We start from the raw sequence: 26,042 nt of genomic DNA, 5'->3' as shown, positions 1-26,042 counted from the left end.
CCAGGAAGCAATCTGTAATTGAGGTAGAGATGAATTTAATGGTATGTAAGTCTCTAAAACCTCTTCAAGCTAGAAACTGGAATCATCGTTCGTTTATCAAGTTTATTCGTTGCAGTGAACGTAATCATATGAGTACAAGATTACGATAACTGAGGTTTAGGAATTACGTGGCAAATCGAACTTAGTTCCAGATGCATCCAACACGGGACTATTTCTGGTCGAGATATCCTGGAAACCTAAATTCAAATTTATTTTCGTATTTCAACAAAACAAGAGTCATACACTTCACTCTCATTTTTTTTTTCTGTAAGGAACAATAATGTTAACGTGAGGCCTTCATTTTGAAATAATCATCATCATCATCATCATTATAATAATAATAAGGCATTTATATAGCGCATTTTTCAATATACATGTTCAAAAGAAAAAACACACAATAAGCAAAACATCCATAATAATGAAACATAGCAATAAGTCAGCAAAGTGAACAATAATATGTAATGTACGAAAAGTTGGGGAACCCACTGTGTAAACAGACAATGCTTGTAATATCGTGTGATGGACCATCATCTTTTAGCAATTATTATCAGAAGTTCATACCTGTGCGTCGCTGAGGTAGTCATGGAAATGACTTATGTCATATCCTATCCCTTGAGTTTTCTGAAAGTGAACACACCTGTTTGTAAAATGAGCAAAGAAAGACTGTCACAGTAGAGAAAACAGAGCATTCGGAAAAAGGCCAATGCAATGCAAATGCGTATTGCCTTGTGTTGACTTCTAAATAATACTCATCATCAGTTCTGTGATAAATGAATATACAGTGTATAATCATTATAATTATATAATAATGCTTTTTATTTTGGTTATATCTTTAGATTATGCTTGGATTCATCGACAGGAACAAAGAAAAAATCCAGCAATTAAAAAAAAAGACTTAAAACACTAACATTCTGTCCATTCTGTCGATAATTAACATCTGTCAATCACTGCTAACGTATTAATCTGATTAACAACATACATAGGGATTTACACATCAACAAATATTTTCAGCCTATAGTTTCATCGGGACGATGCATAATAATCAGTGCAGGCCTACTGCAGTACATTATTTGGTTGAACTATTTATTGGGGGAAATTTTTGTTTGGTGTCGATCCTGCATTCGTTCTCGGAGTGAAAAAAAAATGAATTTCACATGTAGAATTTGTTGATTATTATTGTCAAATGTCCACTTTTGAAACCCAGAGTTAAGCATTGTCAAATTAGATTTTTCCGATGATAAATTCTATTCTTTTTATAAGATTTCGTGTTCTTTTTCAATATGGAATTTAGTAAGTGTACTATAATACTCACTTGACAAGGGACTTAAATTCCTCGGGTGATACAGACACGAGTTGGTTGCACAGGGATTTGAATCCCACTGTAACTATGCAGGCAGAGGTGAGGGCAAGGAGTGTGGTCACACCGCATAGTATCCCGATGATAAGGGACAACAGCGAGCTGGAAAGCGAAAGAAAAAGCTTCGTAACTCATTTTTACTCAGCAAGGCATTCCAGGACGACTGTGTGCCGGGCCGAACGTAGAGGGCTTGCCTGTACAAAAGTTCTTCATACATTTTTCCCCCATTGGTTTACGCAGTGCATTATAAAAAGTATTGAAACAAATACACTTTTGTCAGTAATCAAACAACTATATATATCTACATCCTCTTCGTTCGAAGTCATCATTGTGAAAATTATAGGCCTACAACTGTTGAACAATCTAACGTGAAGGATACAACTTCTTTAATTCTTGTCGAAAATCAGGGCGATACCTGACACTTGACCTAATGCAATCAATCGATGATTGCTAGTGAGAGAGAGAGAGAGAGATATTTCAGCATCCTAGGGAATCACATAAGCATAATGAATATTCCTTATATGCCATGATTTCTATTTCAAAGGTAAAACTGTCATTCAAAATCTGTTTCATCATTGGACAAAAAAAAATGGGCTTACATAACAGGCTTGTTTTGGCCGTCTATAACCCACTAAATAATCGTAATCGTTTAAAGTAGGCCTATGGATTGTATTTGGCGCGATGCGTCTCACCACGACCACTCATGTAAACAAGGCAAGGTATATCAACTGCAACAGGCTGGTACATGCGTCGCAGATCAATATAAAACCTTGCAAATGACACTACGCAAATCATGCTACTTGTCAAACAAAAGTATCATCTTACTTATCTGACAGGCCTGGCTGTTTGATCACTTCCACAGCTCTGCCTATTCCAATTAGGATGGCTAGCAAAAGAGCAACAGCCTGCAAGTAGAGAAAGAAGAAGAAGAAGAAGAAGAAGAAGAAGAAGAAGAAAAAAGAAGAAGAAGTAAAAGAAGAAAAAGAAGAAGAAGAAGAAGAAGAAGAAATGATAACACACAATCTTCAAAAAATCTGTGTAAACGTCACAGGAGATTAGATGAAAATACAAAAATAATATTTTCGACACTGTGACCATTACGTGATTAATTTTATGGCTTTCCCTAAAATACAGGACAGGTTCACAAAAATGTATACCCAAAATGGGGTATACCTTGAGGATTAAGTGAATGCAGTAGTGAATGCATATAGGACAGGTCAGTGAAAGTTTGAGGAAAATCTTCCAAACCGTACAAAAGTTTAAGTTTCTGTGCAGCCATCACAGGATGAGAACACCCAACAGCTTGTGATGTCACTTTTTTTTCATTTCATTACATCAATCAAATTTAATATATATATATATATATATATATATATATAACACATATATATATATATATGATATTATATATATAATATTATATATATATATATATATATATATATATATATATATATATATATAATATTATATATATATGTATTGAAACAAAGAAAGGGAACACTGACCAGAAACATAATAATACAGGTGTAAATAGTGAGAACCTTGAGCAAAGAAAATGTGTTTTCATCGGGATTCGAATCGCAGACCTCCGGATTACTAGACCGGCGCTCTACCGACTGAGCTATTGAAAGTCTTAGATCGATGTTCGTCCCAAACCCTTAATTCTCTTTGCTCGTGTGGTCAGAAGTGTGCCACACACACACACACATTAATCCGGAGGTCTCGGGTTCGAATCTCGATAAAAACCCATTTTCTTTGCTCAAAGTTCTCACTATATATATATATATATATATATATACACTGCAAAAAATGCGGTGTTAAAAGTGTAACACCAACCGGGTGTCAAACTGTGGGTGTTAAATTTGGTGTTAAATTGACACAATTTGACACCCTTCGGTGTTAATTTAACACCAACATTCTCTCATTCATTGGGTGTTAGATTCTCGGTGTTAAAATGACACCCAAGTGGTGTTATAGTTTTGTCATGAAAAGGGGGTTTTCACTAATAACACCCTGCGTATCGGTGTTAGTTGTCCACCAGAGAAAGTCACGTGTTCGCAGTCCGATGATCTCATTGGTTACACATGCCAATGCCTGAAATTTGTTGCTGTGGCGCGGAGTCGTCAACGTCTGTCATCGCGATAGTCAGGTTTTCGATGTCGTCTGGGGCTAAAAATGACATTGAATCTATGATGGTGACTTTGCTAAGTCTGTCAGCGGGGATAAGTATCTTTTAAGGTAATTATTTCCTGTACCAGTTATTTTCTATCATAAACGATGTGCATGATTTTCACGGATTTCATCGCATATTATAGACAACTTTGTCTTTGCACGCACGTAATACTATAGTATACTATGTAGCGCAGCATACTAAGTACATGTAGCCTATAGTGTTTGCCATACATGATAACGATAGGCCATAACACCAACGCGCTGCAGGGGTGCATTGAGTCCGAATTTCGCTGAGGGTTTCTTTGTCCAATAATTGCATTTTAAAAATATCATCAAATTTTGAATATAAAAGGTTCCGTGGCATTTTGTATTGTTATTGATGTAGTTTTCTTACCTCTGAGGCTCTGGTGCGGATCTTCGTTAGCGCGCAAATCATTACCCGCTACTGACGTGCACGAAGACGAAGTTCGAACAATGTGTGTACATGTTCGTAGGTTTGTACATGTTCGTAGGTATACTGGTGGTAGGCCCCTAGGCCTACTATATTTTTTGTAGGGCCTACTGTAACTGTTCTAGGTCCAAACTGTTAGGTTTAAATTAGTACTAGGTACTAGTAGCAAATATCGCTCTAAAAAGAGCGTAAATACCCGATTAAAGGGGCTGGGTGGGGGGTTCTCCCGACCCGATTTTTGTTTATCACAACAGGTTACCGGTACGTGATGTTTTCAGTAGCTACAGTGTACACGTAGGAACGTAGGGGCCTACATGTATATAGATTATAGGACGCTAGTGTTTACGCGTGGATCTTACGTTAGAATCTACTAACTAGTTTCTAATATGAGTACTACTATTTATGAGTTTGCTAACCGCTTACAAATTTACATTATATAAGAATACTTATAATTATATGCTCTTATAAAGTTGATGACGTCACATGCATGTAAAACCGGTATTTCCACCGAGTTCGTGTTCAGACTCTAGACTCTAGATCTAATCGTAAGGTGCGAGTTCAAGGGTAGCGAGAAACAGAATCACAGCCCATATTACTAATTGGCAGTTGTTCCCTGTCTGAGAACTGATCCTAAATTTCACAAATGAGTCAAAATGGAATACATGTACTGTATCATCGCTTTTTTCATGATTCAGGTGAGGGAATATACGTCTACTTTGATGGTAGTATTTGTTGAAATAATCTCTTGAAAAAAAAAAAAAATCCCTTCTGGAATATGCCTCTTCCCCATACTTATGTTATTGCCACACTTAATGATATTGGCAATAGTGCACTTGAGAATCTTGAAAATGACAGAATTGCAAAAAGACCTTTTATTATCTATCTAAAAAACCTTGAAAATGAGAGTAGATCAATTGCAAAATGGCATTTGATTTTTCCATTTCTCCTCAAATAATATTTGCATAAATGTACACTGCATAAAGATGATGAATACCTGGAAGCAGGATATTATTGCCCCCCCCCCCCCCCCCGCCTCGTGGCTAATTAAAACGAACTTGAAATTATGAGCATATCTCAAGTAGGTATATATAATAGAATCACCGACTGAATTAATCTGAAGCCACCTGAACAAAACCCTTTGTTTTCTGCAGTTCTCATCAAATCTTTCATGCACACAAGATAAATCTGTTTCATGCTCTTGTATACAGTAAATACACTAGTGCAGTTATGTGGATGTTCAGTACTTTGAATCCTAAGCCAGTGCATCACACCTTGCGCACCAGTTTGACAGTTTGTGGACTTGTAGCCACTTGATAATTATGTATGTTCATGGTCCTTACACTTGCAGGTTGAACAGTACTTCTCACTCCTTCTCCCAGGCAACGATGCCAAGCTTTTTTGAGCAGTGGCCAGTTTTTGGTGGAAGGTCTTGTCAAGCTAGCAAGAGGAAAGCCTTCAGAAACCACAGTCAAGCTGTTGAGATTGCTGGGAGAACACATGCGGAAAACTGATGTGGATTCATGAGACTTGGAGCAATCATCAAATAGTGTACCACCAGACCTGGTAGCAGTCAGGGTATGCACAATACTATAGGTTTTGAAAGCCCCTTTTTTATGTTCTAGATGTCTATCCATCCAATATCGTTTCTTGTGTATCATGCCGCAAGTTGAAAACAATCATCTGTGAATGAAACTTGGTAAGGCTATGTAAATCCAGGGGGCGTTCCACAAAACTTGTCATTGGTGACAACTCTTATAAGTAGCTGAAATCTTTGCATCTGACAATACATTTTATCAAACGTTTCCCTGGAGTCGATAAGGGTCATGAGGTCAATAATCAAGGTTCAGGAGCCCTTCATTATGAAAAAAAAAAATGCAGGAAATATCTTGTGACTTTGATTTTTCAAAGGCAGATGAATGGATTTCACCAAACTCAATTGTAATATAAAAGTTCACAGTCACAAATCAATATGTAATGTAATTTTGTCATTTTGGAGATGCTGATGAAATAAAGAAGAGTTTTTTTTCTTGTTTTTTTTTAAAGAAGTCACACAACAACCCATGGGTTCATCCTACATGAAGGATCATATGTTTTACTTAATGCTCCCTGATTATGCAGTGCAATTCACTGATAATTTCTGTTGATACCTGGATACTTTGTTAATGAGTCGTAGAATATATTGTATATAGCATGCATTTCTTACAACACAGCATAGAATGTAAGTAACCTGCAAATCCTTCTTGTACTCTATCTGCTCTCACCTGTGAACCAGGGCGCAAGGATTGTGCAAGATTGCTGTGGCTTTGGCTATAGACTACCTTATCCGATTTCAAAAGGTAAGTCTACATGACTATAAGGGCAATTCCGCGGTTAGTAACGTTACATTTGAACAAATTTAGATATTTGTTTTTACTACAAAATTACCATTTATTCATTTCGAGTCAAAATTATGTCAAAAACATATTCATCCTTCCCATGTTTATGATACAGAAAAGAATGAATACAATCCAAGAAATATTAGAATTGCTATGGCAACTTAAAGAGCTGGTTAGTAACGTTACGAAAAAAGGACATGACAAAAAAATCAATGTCTTGTAACAAAAAGTGTGCAAAAATTCAAGTTACTTCAAACAAAGTGTTGCATTAATTTCAATTATTGCATCATGACAAATGTTCATGCAAATTTTTTTAGCAGTTCGACCGATAATTCTTTAGCTAGACCCCCAAAAGCATGGTTAGTAACGTTACGGTTAGTAACGTTACATTTGTCCGGAGTAATTCCGCAGGTCATTTCACCCTTTTGTAATTGACAAAATGTCACATGACTTCTGGAGTACTTAAGGGCAAGTCCAAGATAACGCGCACGTTACGTATGGGACATTCAGAGACTTTTATGACCTGAAAAATAGTGTTAATGGCCTTTGATCATATTGAACTTCATCATGGTGATTGATATCTAGAAGAAGTATAATCATGTAAAAAATTGAGAAAAATGACCTTGACAATTATATTCTAGAAGAGAAAATATGTGCCGTTACGTATGGGACCAGAAAAATTTTGTTTTTTTGAACATTTTTTTCAACCTCAAAACTCTCTGAAAGTGTATCATTCTACAACTTGTAACTCATTGTGATGAAAGTCACAACACTCAAGATTATCACAGGTAAGTTTCATGTCATTAGACAAAAAGCTCTAATTACAGGTTCTAATTAAAGACAGACATGACATGTTACGTATGGGACAGTTACGTATGGGACAGTTTGTCCCCCATTCATTTAGTGTGTGAAGAACCATGTTTATGGGTATTTTGCATAATTATTGAAGTAAAATCAGTTGAACTATTCAAATACTGATCCAGATTGTCAAGGAAACAATATTTCTCAAATATTCACCATCTTAATCATATTCAACCATATTTTTATATTTTTATGACCAACCTGGGTATGCATGCCCTTTGTCCCCCATTCGTTTAGTGTGTGGAGAACCATGTTTATGGGTATTTTGCAAAATAATTTTGCAAAATGCCCATAAACAAATTTTTGCATAATTATTGAGGTGGAATCAGTTGAAATTACTCAAATACTGATCCAGATTGACAAGGGGACAATATTCCCCAGATATTTACCATCATATTCACATTCAATCATATTCTATATTTTTTATGACCAACCTGAGTATGTATGCCCTATTTTCATCAGGATAGTTACTACTGAAAAATTGAATAGTTTAAAGTGTTTACTTCCATTGAGGAAGGGCTGTTTGCCATTTAGTTTCAATAAAAAACAACTTGACACAAGAAATATTAAGTTAATAAATAAGCAATTACCTGCTGCGTGGAACCCCAGTGATCGAGTAGATATATGATGTCTGTCTAGCAGTCAGGTCATTGATTCGAGTCACACCTCAGTATGTATACCCATGAATTTTGTTGTGGCTACTACTGAAAACTTTTGTGTATCACTTGCAATTAAAAAAAAAAAAATCATCTTACTTTATTTTTTTCTATATATATCACAACCATTTCAAATTGGATCTCCATCACATAAACTTTGAATTCCTCTAGTCTTAGGATTTTATGCTCTTAAGTAATTCATATAATTGGTTTCAAATCATCTCTTTAAATGTTGAAAACTGAATCCCCATTTCCACAAAAAACTATACCATCCCTTTAATGCTGATTTTTCATTGTGTATTTTGCCAATTTTCCCTCCCCCTTTCTGAAAATTGTTCAGTCAAGTTCATGTATTGTTTCAAGTGTCTATAAATCAAAAAGTAGCTACAATGTTGGGATGCTTTCTTCAGGATAATTGACCATTTGTGTACTGAGAGACCTTCCCAGCTAGCTACATGCATTCACATGCAATATGTATGAGGATGTCCCATACGTAACGCATTTGTCCCATACATAACATTATTTCAATGCCTAATAAAAAATGTTTCCTTTACTTTTTTTCTCTTTTTTCTCTGGTATTTAATTTCTCTAAACAATAAATTAGAACTTTCCAAAAGGGCATTAAAATAACCTTAGCAATTTCAGAAAAAACCTAAAAAAATGACCTCATTTTGTTACGTATGGGACATCTCATGATAGGACATGAGCTAATTTGCATAATCATTTGCATAATCCCTATTTTTCATACCAAGTTAAACTATGTGATGAACTTCTTATGTCCACATATTAATCAAATATCATTTGCTTTCCTTTGAATTAATATGAATTTTTATAAATGTCCCATACGTAACGCTGTGTTTCACATTTATGCAAATGAAGCCCTTGAAATTTGCATAAATTTACATAATATCATTTTTTCCTCCATGGAAATCAAAACTTCAACTCATAAGCTTCAAAATGATACCAAACATGTCAACATTGAGCGAAGATGAAATTTTGCCTTCTGAGGGGACCTTATCTTGGACTTGCCCTTAAATGTATTCATCTTTTACCCTTAAGCAAAGCTTTGAGGAAAAAATTTCAAAGGAACCCACTGTAATTTGCATTTAAGTGAATTTCAGCATCCCCAGTCCCACATGTACATTTTAGATGATGGTTTTAGATCTTGCAAAATCAATGAATACGAAAAATAAAATCTACTGAATTTGAAAGACCTTAATGATTGATGAACATCCATGGCATTAGTTGATACCTAAATCAAGGAGTAAGATAAAGAGGCACATTTCTTTTATCCATGTCATGTCCACCTAACTGCGGAATTGTCCATAAGGTTTGTTCAAATATGATGCGACAAACCCCCTGACATTTTTAGTGTTCAGATATGGTGCGCCGAACCACGCCACTTTCATTATGTTAATGAATGCACATGACTCAAAAAAAAAAAAAATAAGATAAAGATAAACTCATGACATTGTATCTTCACTTACTTTTGAGCTTGATTGCACCATAACTTCTTGCCACTGTGTGGCAAAATATATTCCTCTTGCCTCAGTGTTTTTGTTTTGTTTTGTTGCATTTTGATCTGTTTATTTGTTTGTTTTTTACCATCTCATATCGCATTGATTTGTGCACTAAAATGTTGCCGTAGTTTGACTCATCATATCTGAACAAGCCTTTATGAGTCATTTTGGACAGGCAATTAGAACTCACAGTACTTTGGTATTCTGAAAATGAAATTGATTTTTACGAGTTTAATTGATTTTGCATTTTCTACTTTCTATGATCTGTTTTTGTATTAGAAAAGAAATTAAAGGTCAAGGGAAATTTTCTGGGGTTTTTTTTTGTGTTGTTGGACTATGTAATTTATTAAGATCACTTGCTTTTCAATGTTTCACAGGTTAACTTTTTTTTTTTGGATGTTGTGAATATTTTTGCGCACTTGCCTTTGTCAGGGTTATGTCCTGATGTCGACGAGAACTTTACTCGTGAATGCTTCAAAGTCGATCCTTGAACTTTAAAGATTGACTCCCCATATGTAGGCTGAAATTTTGAAGTTGCTTTTTGATCAGTCACGAATAAGAGAAAAGTGATAAATTTCAAAGCTTCTTTAAGAAAAAATAGGTATAAGTGAGTTTTAATTGTGAAATTATAGTGATCTTTAAGTAAAATGGAATAAGATCCATTTATTATCCTCTGCCAAGAAGTGGTGCCTGAATTGTTATGGTTTTGAGTAGTCCATCCCTCCGTGTGTGTGATAGCTTGAAATCTGTTAAAATAATCATAAATGTGAATAAAATGTGTTAAGCCTATGTATGACTGAGTCTATCAAATTGCATTTTTGAATCGAAATAAAGGTCACAGTCAAATTTGTCTAGTTTTTACTTGTAATAGATTCATACAATGTCTGTTTGTTTTTCATTGTTTCCTTACATTTTCAGCCTGATGCTAGTTTTGATCACCACTTGAAGAGGGAAAGCAGAAGAAGATGCAGCTCTTGATGCAGCTTGCTTGCTTGAAGATCAGAATATGCAGCTTGCTTGACAGAGGACGTCAGAAGGATAACATACATGTGTACCAATATTACTTCATTGTTGACCACTTGTTACTACCCTGCCCTGGTGATATCATTCAGAGTGCCTTCGACACATCGTTCAAAGCACATTAAATATGTGTTTTGTCTACGGTATGCAAAACCTCTTATCAACCTTTGGACATTTGGAATTACCCCGAGTTCGTGAACCGAGATCTAAACTTTCAAATAGATAATGAAGTGATGCATTCTTTAGGAGTTCCCACTGAAACTGCTTTTTTTTTCACTGTTTGCCATACGAACATGGACTGAGTGATGGACAAACAATAAATTGCGCCCAGGGGGCCTGTGTACGGACATAATTTGATTCGTTCAATGGTTTTAGAAGACACTTGAAGAATCATCATTGTGACAATGAAACTGTGAAGATACTCCAAGTCCAGTTCTATGGAGGAACCGAGATAGAGACTGATGATACAAGTTGTATACAGTTGATGAAGCAGTACTCTCCATTAGTCGATGACAGTTTTTGATGAGGAGGTGATTACCTTTAGTCCAGGGGACATTGAACAACGACGTTGTAATTTTACATGTCCTAGTTTACATGTGTCAGTATGGAGTAATGCATTACCATGGTAACATCAAATTTTCATAAAGATTACAAATACAGAATGTGGATCAAGCTACTCCGTTTTAAATCAATTCTGTTGAAATTCGATTGTCCAGAAATCTGTTGCCATGGCAATAGCAGTTTTTAAACAAATCATACAAAATTGTGTGGATCACGCTGCTCTCTTAGTTTCTTTTTTTTTAGCATTTAAATTTGAATTTGATACATATGGTCACTATGATAATATGTTATGGTGCAAGACACTTTTTGTGGGGGTCATAAATCCGTTTCCATGGCAACAGCATCTTCATACAAATCATCCACAAGTACGATGTGGATTCAGCTAACTTCCTCAGATTTTGAGCATTTGACTTTAAATTTGGCACATGTGACCACTGTATTATACACCTCTGCAAATTTTATTTTTCGTCATTGTCAAATAGTATGTTGTAAAGTTAATGGTATTTTGTAATGAGAATCGTATAATCTACAAGTGGATTGAGCTTACTCAATTTTTAGCAATAACCTTGAGATATGACACCTATATATTGTGACAAGATAAATTCTAGATGTGCAAAACACTTTTCTCGTCAATGTTAAACAATGCGTTGCCATGCTAACTTTTTTTTTAATACAAAGCAATCGAAGATATTGTGATTGACTCATAACTCCCTCATGTTTTAGGCATTTGACTTGAAATTTGGCACGTGACCACTGTAGTGCGCTAATGTGCAAATGTCATCTTTTGTATCGGTCAAAGAAAGTGTTATCATGGCAGTGACATTTTCAAATTAAAAACTTACACAACAGTTGATTATGCAATCTCCCTCAGTTTCTGAGCATCTGGCCTGAAATATTGCACAGAGTGCTAATGTAATGGCAACCATCTTTTAAAATGAAAATCAAACAATACTGTGAATTGGGTGAGCTCCCTCAGTTTTCTAGCATTTGACTTGAGGTTTCGCTCATGTAACTAGTGTAATCTTAAAATGAGTCGCACACTGATCTCATTGTTGAGTAATCTTGCTATGGTAACAACTTTTGTTACATTGTACTTTTTTTGCAACAAAAGGCATACAAGAATATCATGAATTGAGCTAACTCTCTAAGTTTTAGGTGGGGGTATCAATTACATCCAGTTCGAGTTGAAAATATTGGCCCAAGAAGGCCTTATGTGTGTCATTTGAATATTTAAATGATCCGAATTTCACATGCTTGTATCATCACTTGCAATAGCATTGATCAAAAGAAAGAGTATAATTTTTTTTTTTATGTTAACATTTTACAACCAGACTGGATGATCTATGTTGAATATTTGAATTATACAGCTGAGTAGGCAATTCAATTTGAACGTTTGAATGATAGAGCCAAGAAGATATAATACTAGTATCAATTTCATTTGAAAATTCAACTTGATAGTGCCAAGAAGGCCAAAGGTATTCAGAGTGAGTACTGTATTTAAATTTGATATTTTAGCCTACAATAGCCATAATGTATCTCATTTGCATAGATAATCAAAGAACCATCTGACAGGGTCAAAGGTATTCCATTTTGATACTTATATTGTAGAGATGAGGCTTTCATTACATGTAATAGAATTATTGTGTTTTGTTGTGACAGACAGAATTTATTAAATATTTTGATCAACCTAGTAGCACGTGACTGTCTTTCACCTACTTACATTACTGTGTTATTTTGTGCGATTGAATGTGGAGAGTGTGAAATGATGTCGAGGTATCGACACTTCAAATTGTTAATAAGTTGGCATCACTTGGAATTTATTTCTCACTCTGAAGCGTTATATCAACACTTCTGTGGTGTCAAATAAACACCAAATAATGCAAACTTATAACACTTTGAAGTGTTAGAATAACACCATGACAGGTGTTGGGGTATAGATTCTAACAACAAATAGTGTTGAAGTTACACCGTCATTGGTGTTAAAGGGTGTCAAAAGAACACCAAAGTGGTGTCAACTTATCAGTAATCTAAGCAACACCAAAGCTGGTGTTGGTATATTTTAACACCAGGGGTGTTGAACTTACACCATAACTGGTGTTGGGATGTCAAATGAACACCATTATGGTGTCAACTTCTTAACACTCTCTTAAGTGTTGAAAAAACACCGAGGCTGGTGTTGGTATATTTTTACACCCTTTAACACCCATGGATGTTGGATATTTTAACACCAGAGACGGTGTTACTTCAACACCAGATGGTGTGGTCCTTTATTGAAGTTCGGCCGGTGTTAGATTCAACACCAGTGGTGTTAAATCTAACACCACTGTTTTTGCAGTGTATATATATATATATATATATATATGTAGTGATATATATATATATATATATATATATATATATATATATATATATCTGAAATTCAGTGTACATACAGACCTAAAATGGTATTTCATTTTACAGAATGGGTTTAGATCAGTGTAGAATACGTCACATGTGTAAAGCAATGATACAATTCATGTATACAAAGGAAATGTAGAGAAAATCCAAAAATACTCGACAGGATTCATCACTCTGAATGTATACGTATACCGTCGAGGGGACTAGCGAGTATCCCGTGCATTGCAGGCAGACTGTGCTAATAATACATGGTGCGAGCAAAAAAGACCGCATCATTTAGTGGTTGAGTGATGTGAGTGCACCATTTTGCTTCTATTGATGTGAAGCCAGGATGCTGATTTGGAGCGCATTCCAAGCCAGTACAGTCATATAGGAACATGCATACAAACAAACATACTGTACATACATAGTTAAAGGGGAAATCCAGTCCAAAAATAATTTAGTCTGATGAAACCAAAGTAAAATCTTACGAGTTCTACAGTAAAAATCTGACTGAAATCGGATGAAAAATAAGAAAGTTATGACATTTTGCAGTTTTGATAATTTCTGCAAAACAGTTCTTATACAGTGGATATGAATACGCAAATGAGTGAGCTAACCATGTCATAACCTCACAATTTTCCATTGATCGTATTTACACCCAAAAAAAAATGACGAAAATTCAATGTTTTTGTCATTGAAGTCTGAAACATGTTATTCCTAGTTCCTTTAACTTCAGAATAGTGATCAGTTAGATTTACGAGGATTTGAGCCTCAGGCATAATTGCGTATGAGTAAAAACCAAGAAATCTCAAAATTTATTTACAAAATATATGCTAAGTTGTGAGGGGATGACATGCTAACTTTGCTATTTGCATATTCATATTGACTGCTCAAGAACTGTTTCCTGAAAAAATAGCAAAACTTCAATATGTCATAACTTCCTTATTTTTCACCCGATTTCGATCAAAATTTTACCTTTGAACTCTTAATATTTTATTCTTTCTTATCAAACCAACTTATAGGTATCTGGACTGGATTTTTCCTTTAAATATATGGGTGTAATTGCTGGTTTTGAACTGAATCTTATCTGAAGAAATGTGTGTTCGTATTTTTATTTTCAACTGAGTATATTATAGTAATAATGACAACAGCTACTTACATTAAATCCGATCACGTAGTTGCAGTTGGAGACATCATGTGGTGTAATGCGGAAGCCATCACTCCCTTGTTTTGTTACCGTTGGGTAGAGTGGACAATATCCTGAGAAGTCAGACTACAAGGGAATGGACAGAGAACGAAAATCAAAGTGACATCCTTTAATATCTCTTCGACTGAAATGCATTGACAAAATAATAATCATGTCAGGGTGCGATGTGTTTGTTTGTTTCTTTGTTTGTTTGTTTGTGTGTGTGTGTGTGTGTGTGTGTGTGTGTGGCACACGGAATGGAGGTGACAAAGCCAGTGACAAAGGCTGCATACATTTATTGCCATATCATGTGGGTGCGTTTTGTGCGTTATAGTACATGATCGCGTTATTGTCTCTATATGCTGATGTTGCACGCAAATGCATGGAAGCCCGTTCAAGTTAACGTCCTTTCTATTTAACTGGAGTGAAATTGATCATGATACAAAAGTGAAAGTGAAAACATTGATCACACAAATATCAACGTGCAGGAACTGCTCCTTGAAATATATTTCCTCGTAAGCAGGGAACAGTGTTTTGAGTCTGTATGTAGGTCAAGCGGGGAAAAAGTTAAAGAAATTTATAATGATAACGGATATAAAATACATGTCCATACTTTAGGAGCAGATTTCAATCAGTGATACCAAAGAGTCTTAACGGAAGACAATGCCAAAGACGGAACTAAGCATAACATTGCACACCGTGAGTAACCTACACAGAAGCAACGGCTACACTAAAGGCGGGGAAGAGAAAAAGGACTAATCAAATTAAAGCAACATATTATTACTTAATAAATATTATATATATATATATATATATATTTATATATATGTAAATGAAATTATAGTATTATATTATATTATATTATATTATATTATATTATTATAATATATTATATTATATCAATACATATTGAATTCCGTTGTTGACAGACCAAGCAGGAATATACACAGTTCTTTGCTTCAAGATCGAAATGTAAATACGGGACCCGGTGGAAGAACAGTCATATTTTGCAGATACGGCTGAACGGACTATCCCGTTGCGTTTCTTCCTACTGTATGTGCAGTATATGCAATGTTTATGTAATTTGCGTATATTATTTTTATCTGATGACGGAGATAACAAAATTCTGTCAGTTATTCTGGTTATAAGTGGCACCTTGTTTTACTGTTTTTTTAATTTACGCTTTTGCAATTATTACAAATAAAATGTTCTGCTTACGCATGGAATGTAATTTTCTCCGTTCATTTCATGGAAATGAAAACAAATTCGAACTTTGAACCTTTGTCTTCCTCCCAAAAGCTCGTTGTTGTTGTTGTTGTTGTTGCTTTTTGCTGATCTTACCCTATTTCCAGGGTACTGAATCCGACTCATCTGGATTATAACGCTTGCAATTAAGGATTTGAAGATAATCAAGACAGCTGCTCAAAAATTGTTCCCGATTGTAACAATTTCTTATAAATGGTGAAAAGTGATAAGACTTGATGGATAGGCGCTATATGTCTTGATTTGATGAGGTTTGTGACGTCGTCTCCTGTTTAGATTTTGAGAAATTATCATGTCAAAATGTTCAGAACAATAGTAAACCAGATGAGTTCTACTTAGATATATGAAGACGCATTCCAACTCGTTTTCTGCCACAGGTATGGGGCAAAGATCGATGAATGAGTATATGCCTATAAAGTGCCTATACTATATGTTCTCGTTATCAAGGAGTAGGCAATAAACGAGCTGCTAAATATAGTTTGGCTACTCCACTAATGTACTTCAATGAAGGCATAATACATGTACATTGCGTGACTAATATGGACTTTATATGTTTCAAGTCCAATATTCTAGATATGATTAGGCTCTGTGATCATTGTATCTGTGACGTACGCGTGGTTTACTTGTAGAAATAATAAATCGAAAGTGTACTAGCATGTGTCTTCAGGTGGACTATGATCCGAGTCCGATCTTTATGTTTATCATTCATTCGACCTTTTTCGCGTGTGCCTCCTCTCTCAGTCTTTGATCTTTGGTCTTTGATATGAAATTCATGACGTACTGTGTACTGTCCTTCTATAACAGAGTTGTCCAAGAACAATGTCGCTTTTTAAAATGGTGGTCCGCTACACAAATTAGCTCGCACGCAGGAGTTATTTCAATAGCTCCTCATTCCTAATTCAACTTTCGCTATCCATCTGATCTTTGACCTTTATCAAGATACACATACTTCAGGGATTTATGGCACGCATACACTTCCGTCGGTAACGAACTTGAGGTACAAGGAGCAGATGACCCTGGCCGTTACATAGTGCGGAGCATTCATAAATCATGGACCCACACTATCGGCGACGGTTTCATGTTATGTCTGAGCATTCCAACGCAGAATCTGACGTTGCTGCAACACACACACACACACACACACACACACACACACTGCTCTGCAGTTTACACTTGGCCGAAGAATTGATAAACACAGACATTGACAGACTTAAGACGTTAGGGGGTAGGAGGACGAGGCGGGAAAGAGGAGGACATTTTGTGTTATTTTCAGCTGATGACGTCATGTTCACTGCCAAGGCTTTCTATTCAGATAAACTACACTCCACGACCACGCCCGGTGATCTTTCAGTTTAATATCAGTACACGGTTACAGCATACATACCAGGCCCTCCACAGGGACATTCATCACTCGGTAATTAATTCATGAACCTGAATTTCTCTCAAAAGCGTCACAATAAGATTTAACACGTCCTTTTAATTCCTATACTATTATCTAGATAATCTAGAATAATTTAGATAATAGTTTAAAATATTCCCCCAAATTCCTCACATTTAGATACAAATTCAGAAAACACTTATTATCTACTTATAATTCTAGATAATTTAAATTGCTTTAATTCATGTTTGAGGTTTCACCTGTCCTGATGTCGCAGCACTTGGCGTGTTCTGTATGCAGACCTCTCTTCTCTCTTCTTTCCTCTTCCTTTCCTGTCTTTGTTCTTCGTAGACTTGTATTGTTATTGTCTTCTCTCTTCTCGGTACTGTCTCGCGTCTTATATGTGTGTGGGTAACTGACTGTCTGTACGAGTGTGTCGTCCTTGTCATATTTTCCCGGTACACGCAGTTCAATGAACACTGTCTGGGCATTAGCATTGACATTCTATTCTTCTTTCTTATTATTGCCGAAGCCAGCGTATCTCAAAATAACTATATTATTACAAATGACTTAAGTAATTTACATTTGATACAACAGCTGTAAAAAAAAAAACCTTGAATAATATAATTATTGTTTATTTATTATTCATCTAGCGATTCACGTCCCACAAGCTTTGCTTTTTAGTGGATCGCTATTTTCCATAATTGAAGTTATTTTCCAAACGCTCACGAAGTGTACATGCATTGTTCCTCGTAATTAATGTACATTATGTTGTTGTTATATAATTTATTTCCTATACTACATGAGTCTTTTGTAAACGTTTGCACAATATCATTTCATGACATGTATACTTTGTATCATGTTTTGATTTTGTTGATTGGAAATAAACTATGATTGATTGAATTGAATATAGTATCTCATCATCACCGCCGACGGTCAGCATGGATAAAATCAAGATGGCGCTTTAAGAAATCTTCATGAAATGCACATATGCGCAGAAGATAATCCTTTTTAAACAACGAAAAATGTATGTGCATGCAGTGGCATTGTATATTGGGAAATCATGACTCAAACAATTTCATTTCCGAAATACACGTAATTTACAACAGAATTAAAGCAAATATATTCACAGGTTTATTGTGATTTGTTATCTTTATCTACATCTTCCTCATTTTTCGCATTGTTTAAGAGTAAATATAATACGCAGTGACAGTAGACAAATGTATTTCTGAACTTGAAGCAGCTGTACATGCGTGTCCACAAGTGTTCACCTCAGTAATTACCAATTTCGTGATACAAAATTTGTCATGTTTTAAGGTTTGCTGCTCCCCATCAATAGTGTTAACTCAAAAGCAGTTCGTGAGTCTGAAAAGGTATCGCAGTCAAATATTAACGGAATGAGGGAAATGGCTTTTTGTCGGTGACAATGCACGATTACATCGTCATTGTCCAAACATCTAAATCTACTCAAGATACACATAATTAGGTGGCGGCGGTGATGATGGTATACAAACAAAGACATCCATTACCAGTCCATTCTCTCTATTAAAAAAAAAATCGAGTGAAAATATTGTGACCTCAAGGATCACTCGAAAATTTTGGTGTGATCCCCGAGGTCACTCTAAAACGAGTAAAAATGAACATTTTCACACAAAATTCACTCCAATTTCACTCTAAATTCACTCTTTTTTTATTCACTCCTTTACGAGTGAATATTTTCACTCGATTTTTTTAAAGAGAGTTGTACAGTAAGCCCATGGTTAGAGCAAGAAGAGTCAAGAGCTGGAGTACGTTCCATTAGGCCGGCTCTACAATGTATTCAGATTTTAGGCGTGCTTTGTTCACAAAAGTTGCTTTTAAGCAGTCACAAAGCTTGACCTACGCAGCAAAACTAAGTAAATTCCTTCCTTGGGAACATAATGGAGGGAGCAGGAGGGTGAAATGTTTCGTTACTCGGTTGTAGGAAAATAATAGGCCTAACCCCTATATTGCATATATGTTATACAAACACTTTGATGGATATATATATATATATATATATATATATATATATATATATTCAAACAGCTGTTTGTGTTTGTTCTTTTTATCTAATGGGAAAATAAATGTCAGATTAGTACTCGGACGTGCCCTGTCGACTATAAACATCAATTGTATTTCACGGATTTCTTTTCGCGCATACCCGTCTCTTTACGTTTTAATGTTTTTTTTTTTTTTCACACATTGGGATGGCGAAAGGTACCATCATAAAACATAACCTCCATTGCGCAATGAGATATTAATCAATCTCTTATTGTTTTTCTATTTGATTTCTTCCCGGTTAGAGGAAAAAATTAATAGTCCTGGGTGATGAAGCGAATTGCAATATCTATAACAGGCCTGTACTGAGTAGAAACCAAAACCAACCAGCAAACTAAGCAGAATTGAATGCGACAAAACACTTTATAGTACCAGTTGTGGGATTCACACAAGGTGAATTTCCTTTAATCGTTGTAACGTACGGTAGCTCAAACACTTTGACACCCTTTTCTTCTTTACATGAAGCACATTGTTCATCGAAGGCCAAACTGCCGGCAAATCATCCCCAATACAAAACGTAGGCAAATAAAGGTACCAGAGCACAGTCTATTAGCAATATCACAGAAATAAACGCTTTGTCGTACTGAAGCGCATCCAACCATCATGTGCATTTTCAGTCAGGTTTCGTTATTCATGAGAATAGAATCGAAACCAATAGGGCCTACACGGTAAAAATGACAAGCATTAAGTTTTTGCCCACCTAGGTAGTGCACAGCTGCACCAAATCATGAGGCAATAACTTTGCTATCGGCAATGTAACCCTATTGCCAACGTGCAGCAAACTTGGGCTTTTAACAAAGAGATATCAGCATGCTAACGCTCACTTCATGAAAGTGACAGACGTGCGTTTTAATTAACGATCAAAAGAACAAATTGACAATATTTTGAGGAGCATTAAAGGGGAAGTCCAGGCGATTTTAATAATTTCGTATGATGTAGTACATAAATCGACAACTGCATGTTAAGATAATTGTGGAAATATTGTGGTCCTTGAGTAGAGAAATTAAAAACTCTGAACCCCCCCCCCCCTTCAATAAATTACACTTAACAGGGATGTTGACATAGGAGATTCACATTATTCAGAAATGTAGCAATGTAATCCATTACAATATTTACTTCGCGAGTTCACCTGCGTAGATTTTATGCATGTTTTCTTTTGTTCTGCTTCCTTGAGCCCCCACTCGGCATGTCATGCTGCTATGTCATCGCAATTTGCTATAGATCTTGAAAACATTGCTATAATTCCTCGTCCCAATTTCTTTAAATTCAGAATAGAATAACAGAATATCGGGTGTTTGTGCATAATTGTTTATATATTATGACAGATGAAATATATGACAAAGTGTATTGAATAAAAGTAGATATCTTCCAGAAATAGGTTCAAAAATGAAAACGCTATTAAATAATATGTTGTGAAGATATCTTAAACTTATACCCTAACTGCAAAGCCGATTTTATCATCTTTCTGATCTTTTACGACAAAATAAAATTAATGGAACTAATATGGTATAATCTTCGAGTAACGTGTATTAGATTACTAGCTGTATAAAAAATATAAAGTGGATTAATGCTGATCTGTAATTCACCAATCTCCACCAAATTCTAATCCCTGCCTCCCCATGTTTGTATCGTAAATACAGCTCATCTTTTACAAGAAGGGATGTCGAAAGAAATCACCATCATAAAGGTAAAATCATCTTCCCTAGGGAGCGGCTGGGGAAAGAGTTCCTCATGTCCCCCCCCCCCCCCCACCAACTTGCACAAAATAAACAAACCACCATTCCCCCTTACTAATAATAAACTAAATAAAGGTTATGGGAAGTCTTCCCATAAATGGCATAACCTTTATTTAGTCCATTATTAGTAACAAAAAAAAAATAGCAATATAAGTTTATCCATTTTGCGCAAACTAGTGGGGGGGGGGGGGCATAAGGAACTCTTTCCGCGGCTGGTTATAATGCCATGAGATATGACTCTTAATGTGGGTCAGCTCCAGGCCAGTCACATAGGCCTAAATGTGTTTCCAAATACACTGGACAGCAAAAGAAAATACCCACTTTTACAAAAATTCGCCCCTAGAAATAAACAATTTTTGTACACAGGTATGCTGCAACATCCATTAGTGATCACATACCCAGTTGCAAGTGATTATCTTTATTACAAAGAAAAACAATGACATGCACAGTATCTTGGTCACTGAATCAAAAGTCACAAAATGTAACAGAATGAACCTTACAAGCCTTACAAGACGTGGCATAATTTTCCTGATGGAAGCTTGCTTAGACCAAAGTAATGTCCAGACTAAAGAGCTAACTGATTTTATTCTAAGAATTAGCACAATCAGGAAGGAAAGCATCCCTAAATACAGAATACACTCATTAACAGTATTTTGACAAAACATGTGTTCACTTTGACGTATTGGTTGTTTAAAAAATGTTGTCCATTCAGTGGCCATTTTTGCATGGTGGAAAGTGCTTTTGTGTGTGACTTTTGATTCAGTGACCAGAATGCTGTGCATGTCAAGTTCTTCTTTGTTATGAAGGCATTCACTTGCTTATGTGCATGTGATAAGTAAGGGGCATTGTAGCATACCTGTGTACAAAAATTGTATATTTCTAGGGGGTGAATTTTTGTGTGCGGTCTTTGACAGAAGTGGGTACTTTCTCCTGCTGTCCAGTGTATTTTTTTAGTTGCGGCATCGAACATGTCATCAAAGTGAATGAGACTGTTGTGACTCCATCTCTTGTACATCCATATGTTCTTTCTTATATCTCTATAATGTGTGCAAATATGAAATCAAATATGTAAAATCAATAGAAATCGCAAGCAAATCCTAAGAATCCGAACAAGAACGTGAATTACTCATGACACCAGATGAATTGCCACAAATTGCAGCTATTGTCGAATGGGCACTCGAATAGTCGACACAGTAATATAACACCATTGAGCCAATATGTTTTCGTAGCTCCATGATAAATACTATAACAGGGTCAAGGTACAAGTCAACAGAGATTTTAAGATGGTGGTCTAATTATCTTGAGAAGAGGGAATCGAATGCGAGTCGAAATTTGTGGCGAGCCCATACAACTTGAAATATGATTGTGAGCCTGCCAATGGCAAAATGTATGGAATGTTTGGCGTGCAAGTATATCGCACACACTGACAGATAATTGACAGTAACGTACATTCACATGGAAGACTCCGCATCCATGGCTTCCTTGAAAGAGAGCTGTGAATAAATGGAAGAACTTTACCTTGAGGAGAGCGATGGTTATCACAGAGGTAAGCGATGTACCCACAATACCAAGTAGAACGATGATCTCCAATACTATGCATATGTTCCTCATCGCACCCATGGCGTTATGACAAAGGTATTCTGAATATAGACAGGCAAGCAAACAATATCAACGCCTAGCTCCCTGTGCTAGCTCGAGCTGTGATATCAATACACGCTGTTGCAGGTGCAGAAGGGTGTGCATAGAATGGTATTCTTTTTAGCGCGGGCGACATCGGTGCTGGGATCAAAAAGATGGTGCTGATGGAGTATGCGCGCGCACATTTAAAAGCTCTCAAATTGAACGTCAAGCCGAGCGAGCAAAGAGTTCACAAAACTAATCTAAAAAATCAACAACGTATAGTGGAAGAACTACAGAATGCATCATGTTCGTCGAACGTTGCCTTTTTTAGTGAGTAGGACGTATCCACCACTTTCATGTAAACAAAATTCGAGGGTTTTCGGAAACTGAAGTTTGACAAATTGTCAAACAACCACTCAGTCATTAGAGAAATAGGTTTTCTCTCCAGTCTACATATTTACCCCTCATCCCGATGCGGTAGGGGGTACTTTAAACGGATGTAAGCAGAGAAAATTAACACGTCCAGTCACGACTTATGCGAGCATGAAAGTTTATCTCTTTATTCTGGTATAAATCATACTGATTTTCAATGATTATATCATTCACAGTCATAGATTATCATCTAACACGTCTCTTACTTTAGTGATTCATCAACACAATGTGAATGACCCATGCAAACTGCTGATATATCTAATTCTTCATCAGTGTACTTGATAATCTACCTCGCTCAATATGAAACTTGATTTATACCTCAAAGAGTCTATAATATCGGAGGTTAATTATAGCTCGCCAATCTTGATATTCTTTTGCAGCAATTTTTCATAATCGACCGTAAGATTCTCCTTTACTAACAAGCAACATAACTTAACCTTAGTTAGCGATCATGTAAAATACAAATGATTCCATAAAATAGCATATGAAACATATGATTTCATCAGTCTCTGTTTTTATATCCATGAATCGAACTGGATTATGATATCAAACCTGAACAAATTCGTTCACTTCTTTTGCAAGTATTTCAAGGTAAAAGGAAAACCGGAAGTCTGAGTACGTTGCGAAAAAAAAAAATCTCACTTCTCTAATCATAGTTTCCCTTTAATTTTTGAATTGCCAGGTTCTCTCTCTCTCTCTCTCTCTTTCCTCTGCTCAATTTTGTATTTTCCCCTTTTTTTATAAAACAAATCATTTCCGTATTAAAATCTTTTACAATGCAAACTTTCACAAAACTGAAGATGATCCCTGCAGTTAGGCAAAAGTGAAAGTATATTTCAAAAATGCCAGAGCAGTCGCTCTGAGGACCAAACTTTGGGGACGATCCCTGAATGATTCCTTTATAAATTTCCTTATCAAAAAGTGAGGAAATTGCCAAACGTGAGGAACTTTAAAGACTTGGGAAAGTGAAGGACATTGAAAGACGTACTGACCATGGCATGACTTGTTCACACTTGCACCAGCAACAACTAATCCTCTTACCTTAAAACACTTAGGCCTACACGATGAAAACTGCTAAATCACTACACAAATACATCTCAGTAACACAATTTCTATTAGTCACGAACACTAGCATACCAGTCGTAATTGATGATATATTCTTCATACAAGTATACACATGACATATTCAATGACTTCACTGAGAACACCATTGGTGTTCTATAATCCTCTCCTCTGAAGGAGGAACCATATAATTCAACTACAAAACGATGTTTGCGCTATGTCTCGTTTTTTTTTTTCTTGTACAATTCTAATCAATCGGCTCTTCTTTTAAAGGGGATGGCTAGTAACTGATCAGTGGGAATCAGTGCATGCTGAAGGATGATTGTTCCAATCCTTGTGGGATTCATTAAAGAGTACGTTATTTATCTATTCTTGTGAGAAGATTATTTGCTTCAGAATGGTCTCATATTCAGGTAATGTGCAGTTTGATGTTTCCAGGTTAGCATGTCTGTACAATGACGGGGTCTTAAACTGCACATTACTTGAATATGAGACCATTCTGAAGCAAATAGTTTTCACAGAACAATATATATATGATGTACTCTTAAATGAATCCCACAAGGATTGGAACAACATTCCCCAGCATTCCCACTGATTCCCACTGATCAGTTACTAGCCATCCAGTGGCGTATCTAGGGATAACGGCGCCCGGGGCAAGCTAGCGCAAAAATTGCGCGCCTAAAATCTGAAAAAGTGTTCAACCCCAACCCCATCCCGGGAGGGGCTTTACAAAAAGTCCACATGATATGCTTTTTCAAGCACTTAAAAGGGGGCTTTTGAGGGTGATTCAAGTATAATAAATTTTGATAAATTTTGGCGAGCGAGCGCAGCGAGCGAGCCGAAAATTGTATTTCGGCTTACAAAACATGGAATTCTTGTCATTTTTTGATTAATAAATCTTACAAATCTAATCAAGATATAGTGACGGACTTATAGATAACGATTTATACTAACAAACTGAGGACTTGAAAATATAATCTTAATCAATACGAGCGAGTGAGGCAAAATTTGTATATTTCCGCGTCATCATCACGTTTTGTTCTTATCTCTTTTTTTATATAAATTTTAGCGAGCGAGCGCAGCGAGCGAGCCGAAAAATTTTGCATCTTAGCTAACAAAACATGGAATTCTTGTAATTTTTTGCTTATTAAATCTTACAATTCTAATCAAGATGTAGTGACGGCCTTATAGAGTGATAGATAACGATTTATACCAACAAAATGAGGACTTGAAAATACTCTAAATTAGTACCAGCGAGTGAACTGAAATTATATTTCCGCGCCATCATCACGTCTTGTTCTTATTTCTTTTTTATAAATTGTGGCGAGCAGAGCGAGCGAAGCGAGCGAGCCGAAAGTTTTTGTATATCAGCTTACAAAACATGGAATTCTTGTCATTTTTTTCTTATTGAATCTACAATTCCCATAGAGAAATAAGTGACGGCCTTGTAAATAACGATTTATACCAACACACTGAGGACTTGTAAAAATACTCTAAATTAGTACGAGCGAGTGAGCCGAAATTTGTATATTCTGCGTCATTATTAAGTTTTATTTTTATCTTGTTTGATCTGTTTATTTTTGCGCCTCCCCCTCCCCCTACGTTCGAAACCGTTGGCGCCCTCTTTTTGATCCAATCGGCAATCGCTTCAGAGCGGAAGAAATTGCAGCCGCTGCATTGTCCGTGTAACATTTTGCCTGCTAAATGTAAAATACCATGCGTGAACACAATACTCTCTAAAAAAATCGAGTGAAAATATTCACTCTTAAAAGAGTGAATACAAAAAAGAGTGAATTTAGAGTGAAATTGGAGTGAATTTGAGTGAAAATATTTATTTTCACTCATTTTGGAGTGACCTCAGGGATCACTCGAAGATTTTGGAGTGATCCCTG

The 26,042-nt window shown here is 35.9% G+C and overlaps 1 protein-coding gene across 1 annotated transcript; it reads right to left on the bottom strand.

The window, feature by feature from the left end:
* Nucleotides 1-544: 544 nt before the first annotated feature.
* On the bottom strand, nt 545-22,722 carry LOC139714274 (transmembrane protein 179B-like). Its single transcript, XM_071625989.1, has 5 exons — nt 22,555-22,722; nt 14,554-14,667; nt 2,222-2,301; nt 1,352-1,498; nt 545-676 (listed from the first exon to the last, which is right to left on the bottom strand). The coding sequence occupies exons 1-5, from the start codon at nt 22,654-22,656 to the stop codon at nt 595-597; spliced, it is 525 nt and encodes a 174-aa protein (XP_071482090.1). The 5' UTR covers nt 22,657-22,722; the 3' UTR covers nt 545-594.
* Nucleotides 22,723-26,042: the final 3,320 nt, after the last annotated feature.

This window comes from Diadema antillarum, unplaced genomic scaffold, assembly GCF_040938485.1.
Source record: "Diadema antillarum isolate AM-2024a unplaced genomic scaffold, OU_Dant_1.0 seq00002215_RagTag, whole genome shotgun sequence".
NCBI lineage: Eukaryota > Metazoa > Echinodermata > Echinoidea > Diadematoida > Diadematidae > Diadema > Diadema antillarum.
The sequence above is the reverse complement of the archived record's forward strand: the minus strand, read 5'-3'. Positions and strand labels throughout refer to the sequence as shown.

Coding starts and splice junctions, on each gene's coding strand:
- LOC139714274 (XM_071625989.1), bottom strand. CDS start 22,656: ATGGGTGCGATGAGGAACATATGCATAGTATTGGAGATCATCGTTCTA. Junction 1,499..2,221: donor CAGCCAGGCCTGTCAGATAA/GTAAGATGATAC, acceptor TTCGCTTTCCAG/CTCGCTGTTGTCCCTTATCA. Junction 677..1,351: donor GAATTTAAGTCCCTTGTCAA/GTGAGTATTATA, acceptor TTTTACAAACAG/GTGTGTTCACTTTCAGAAAA.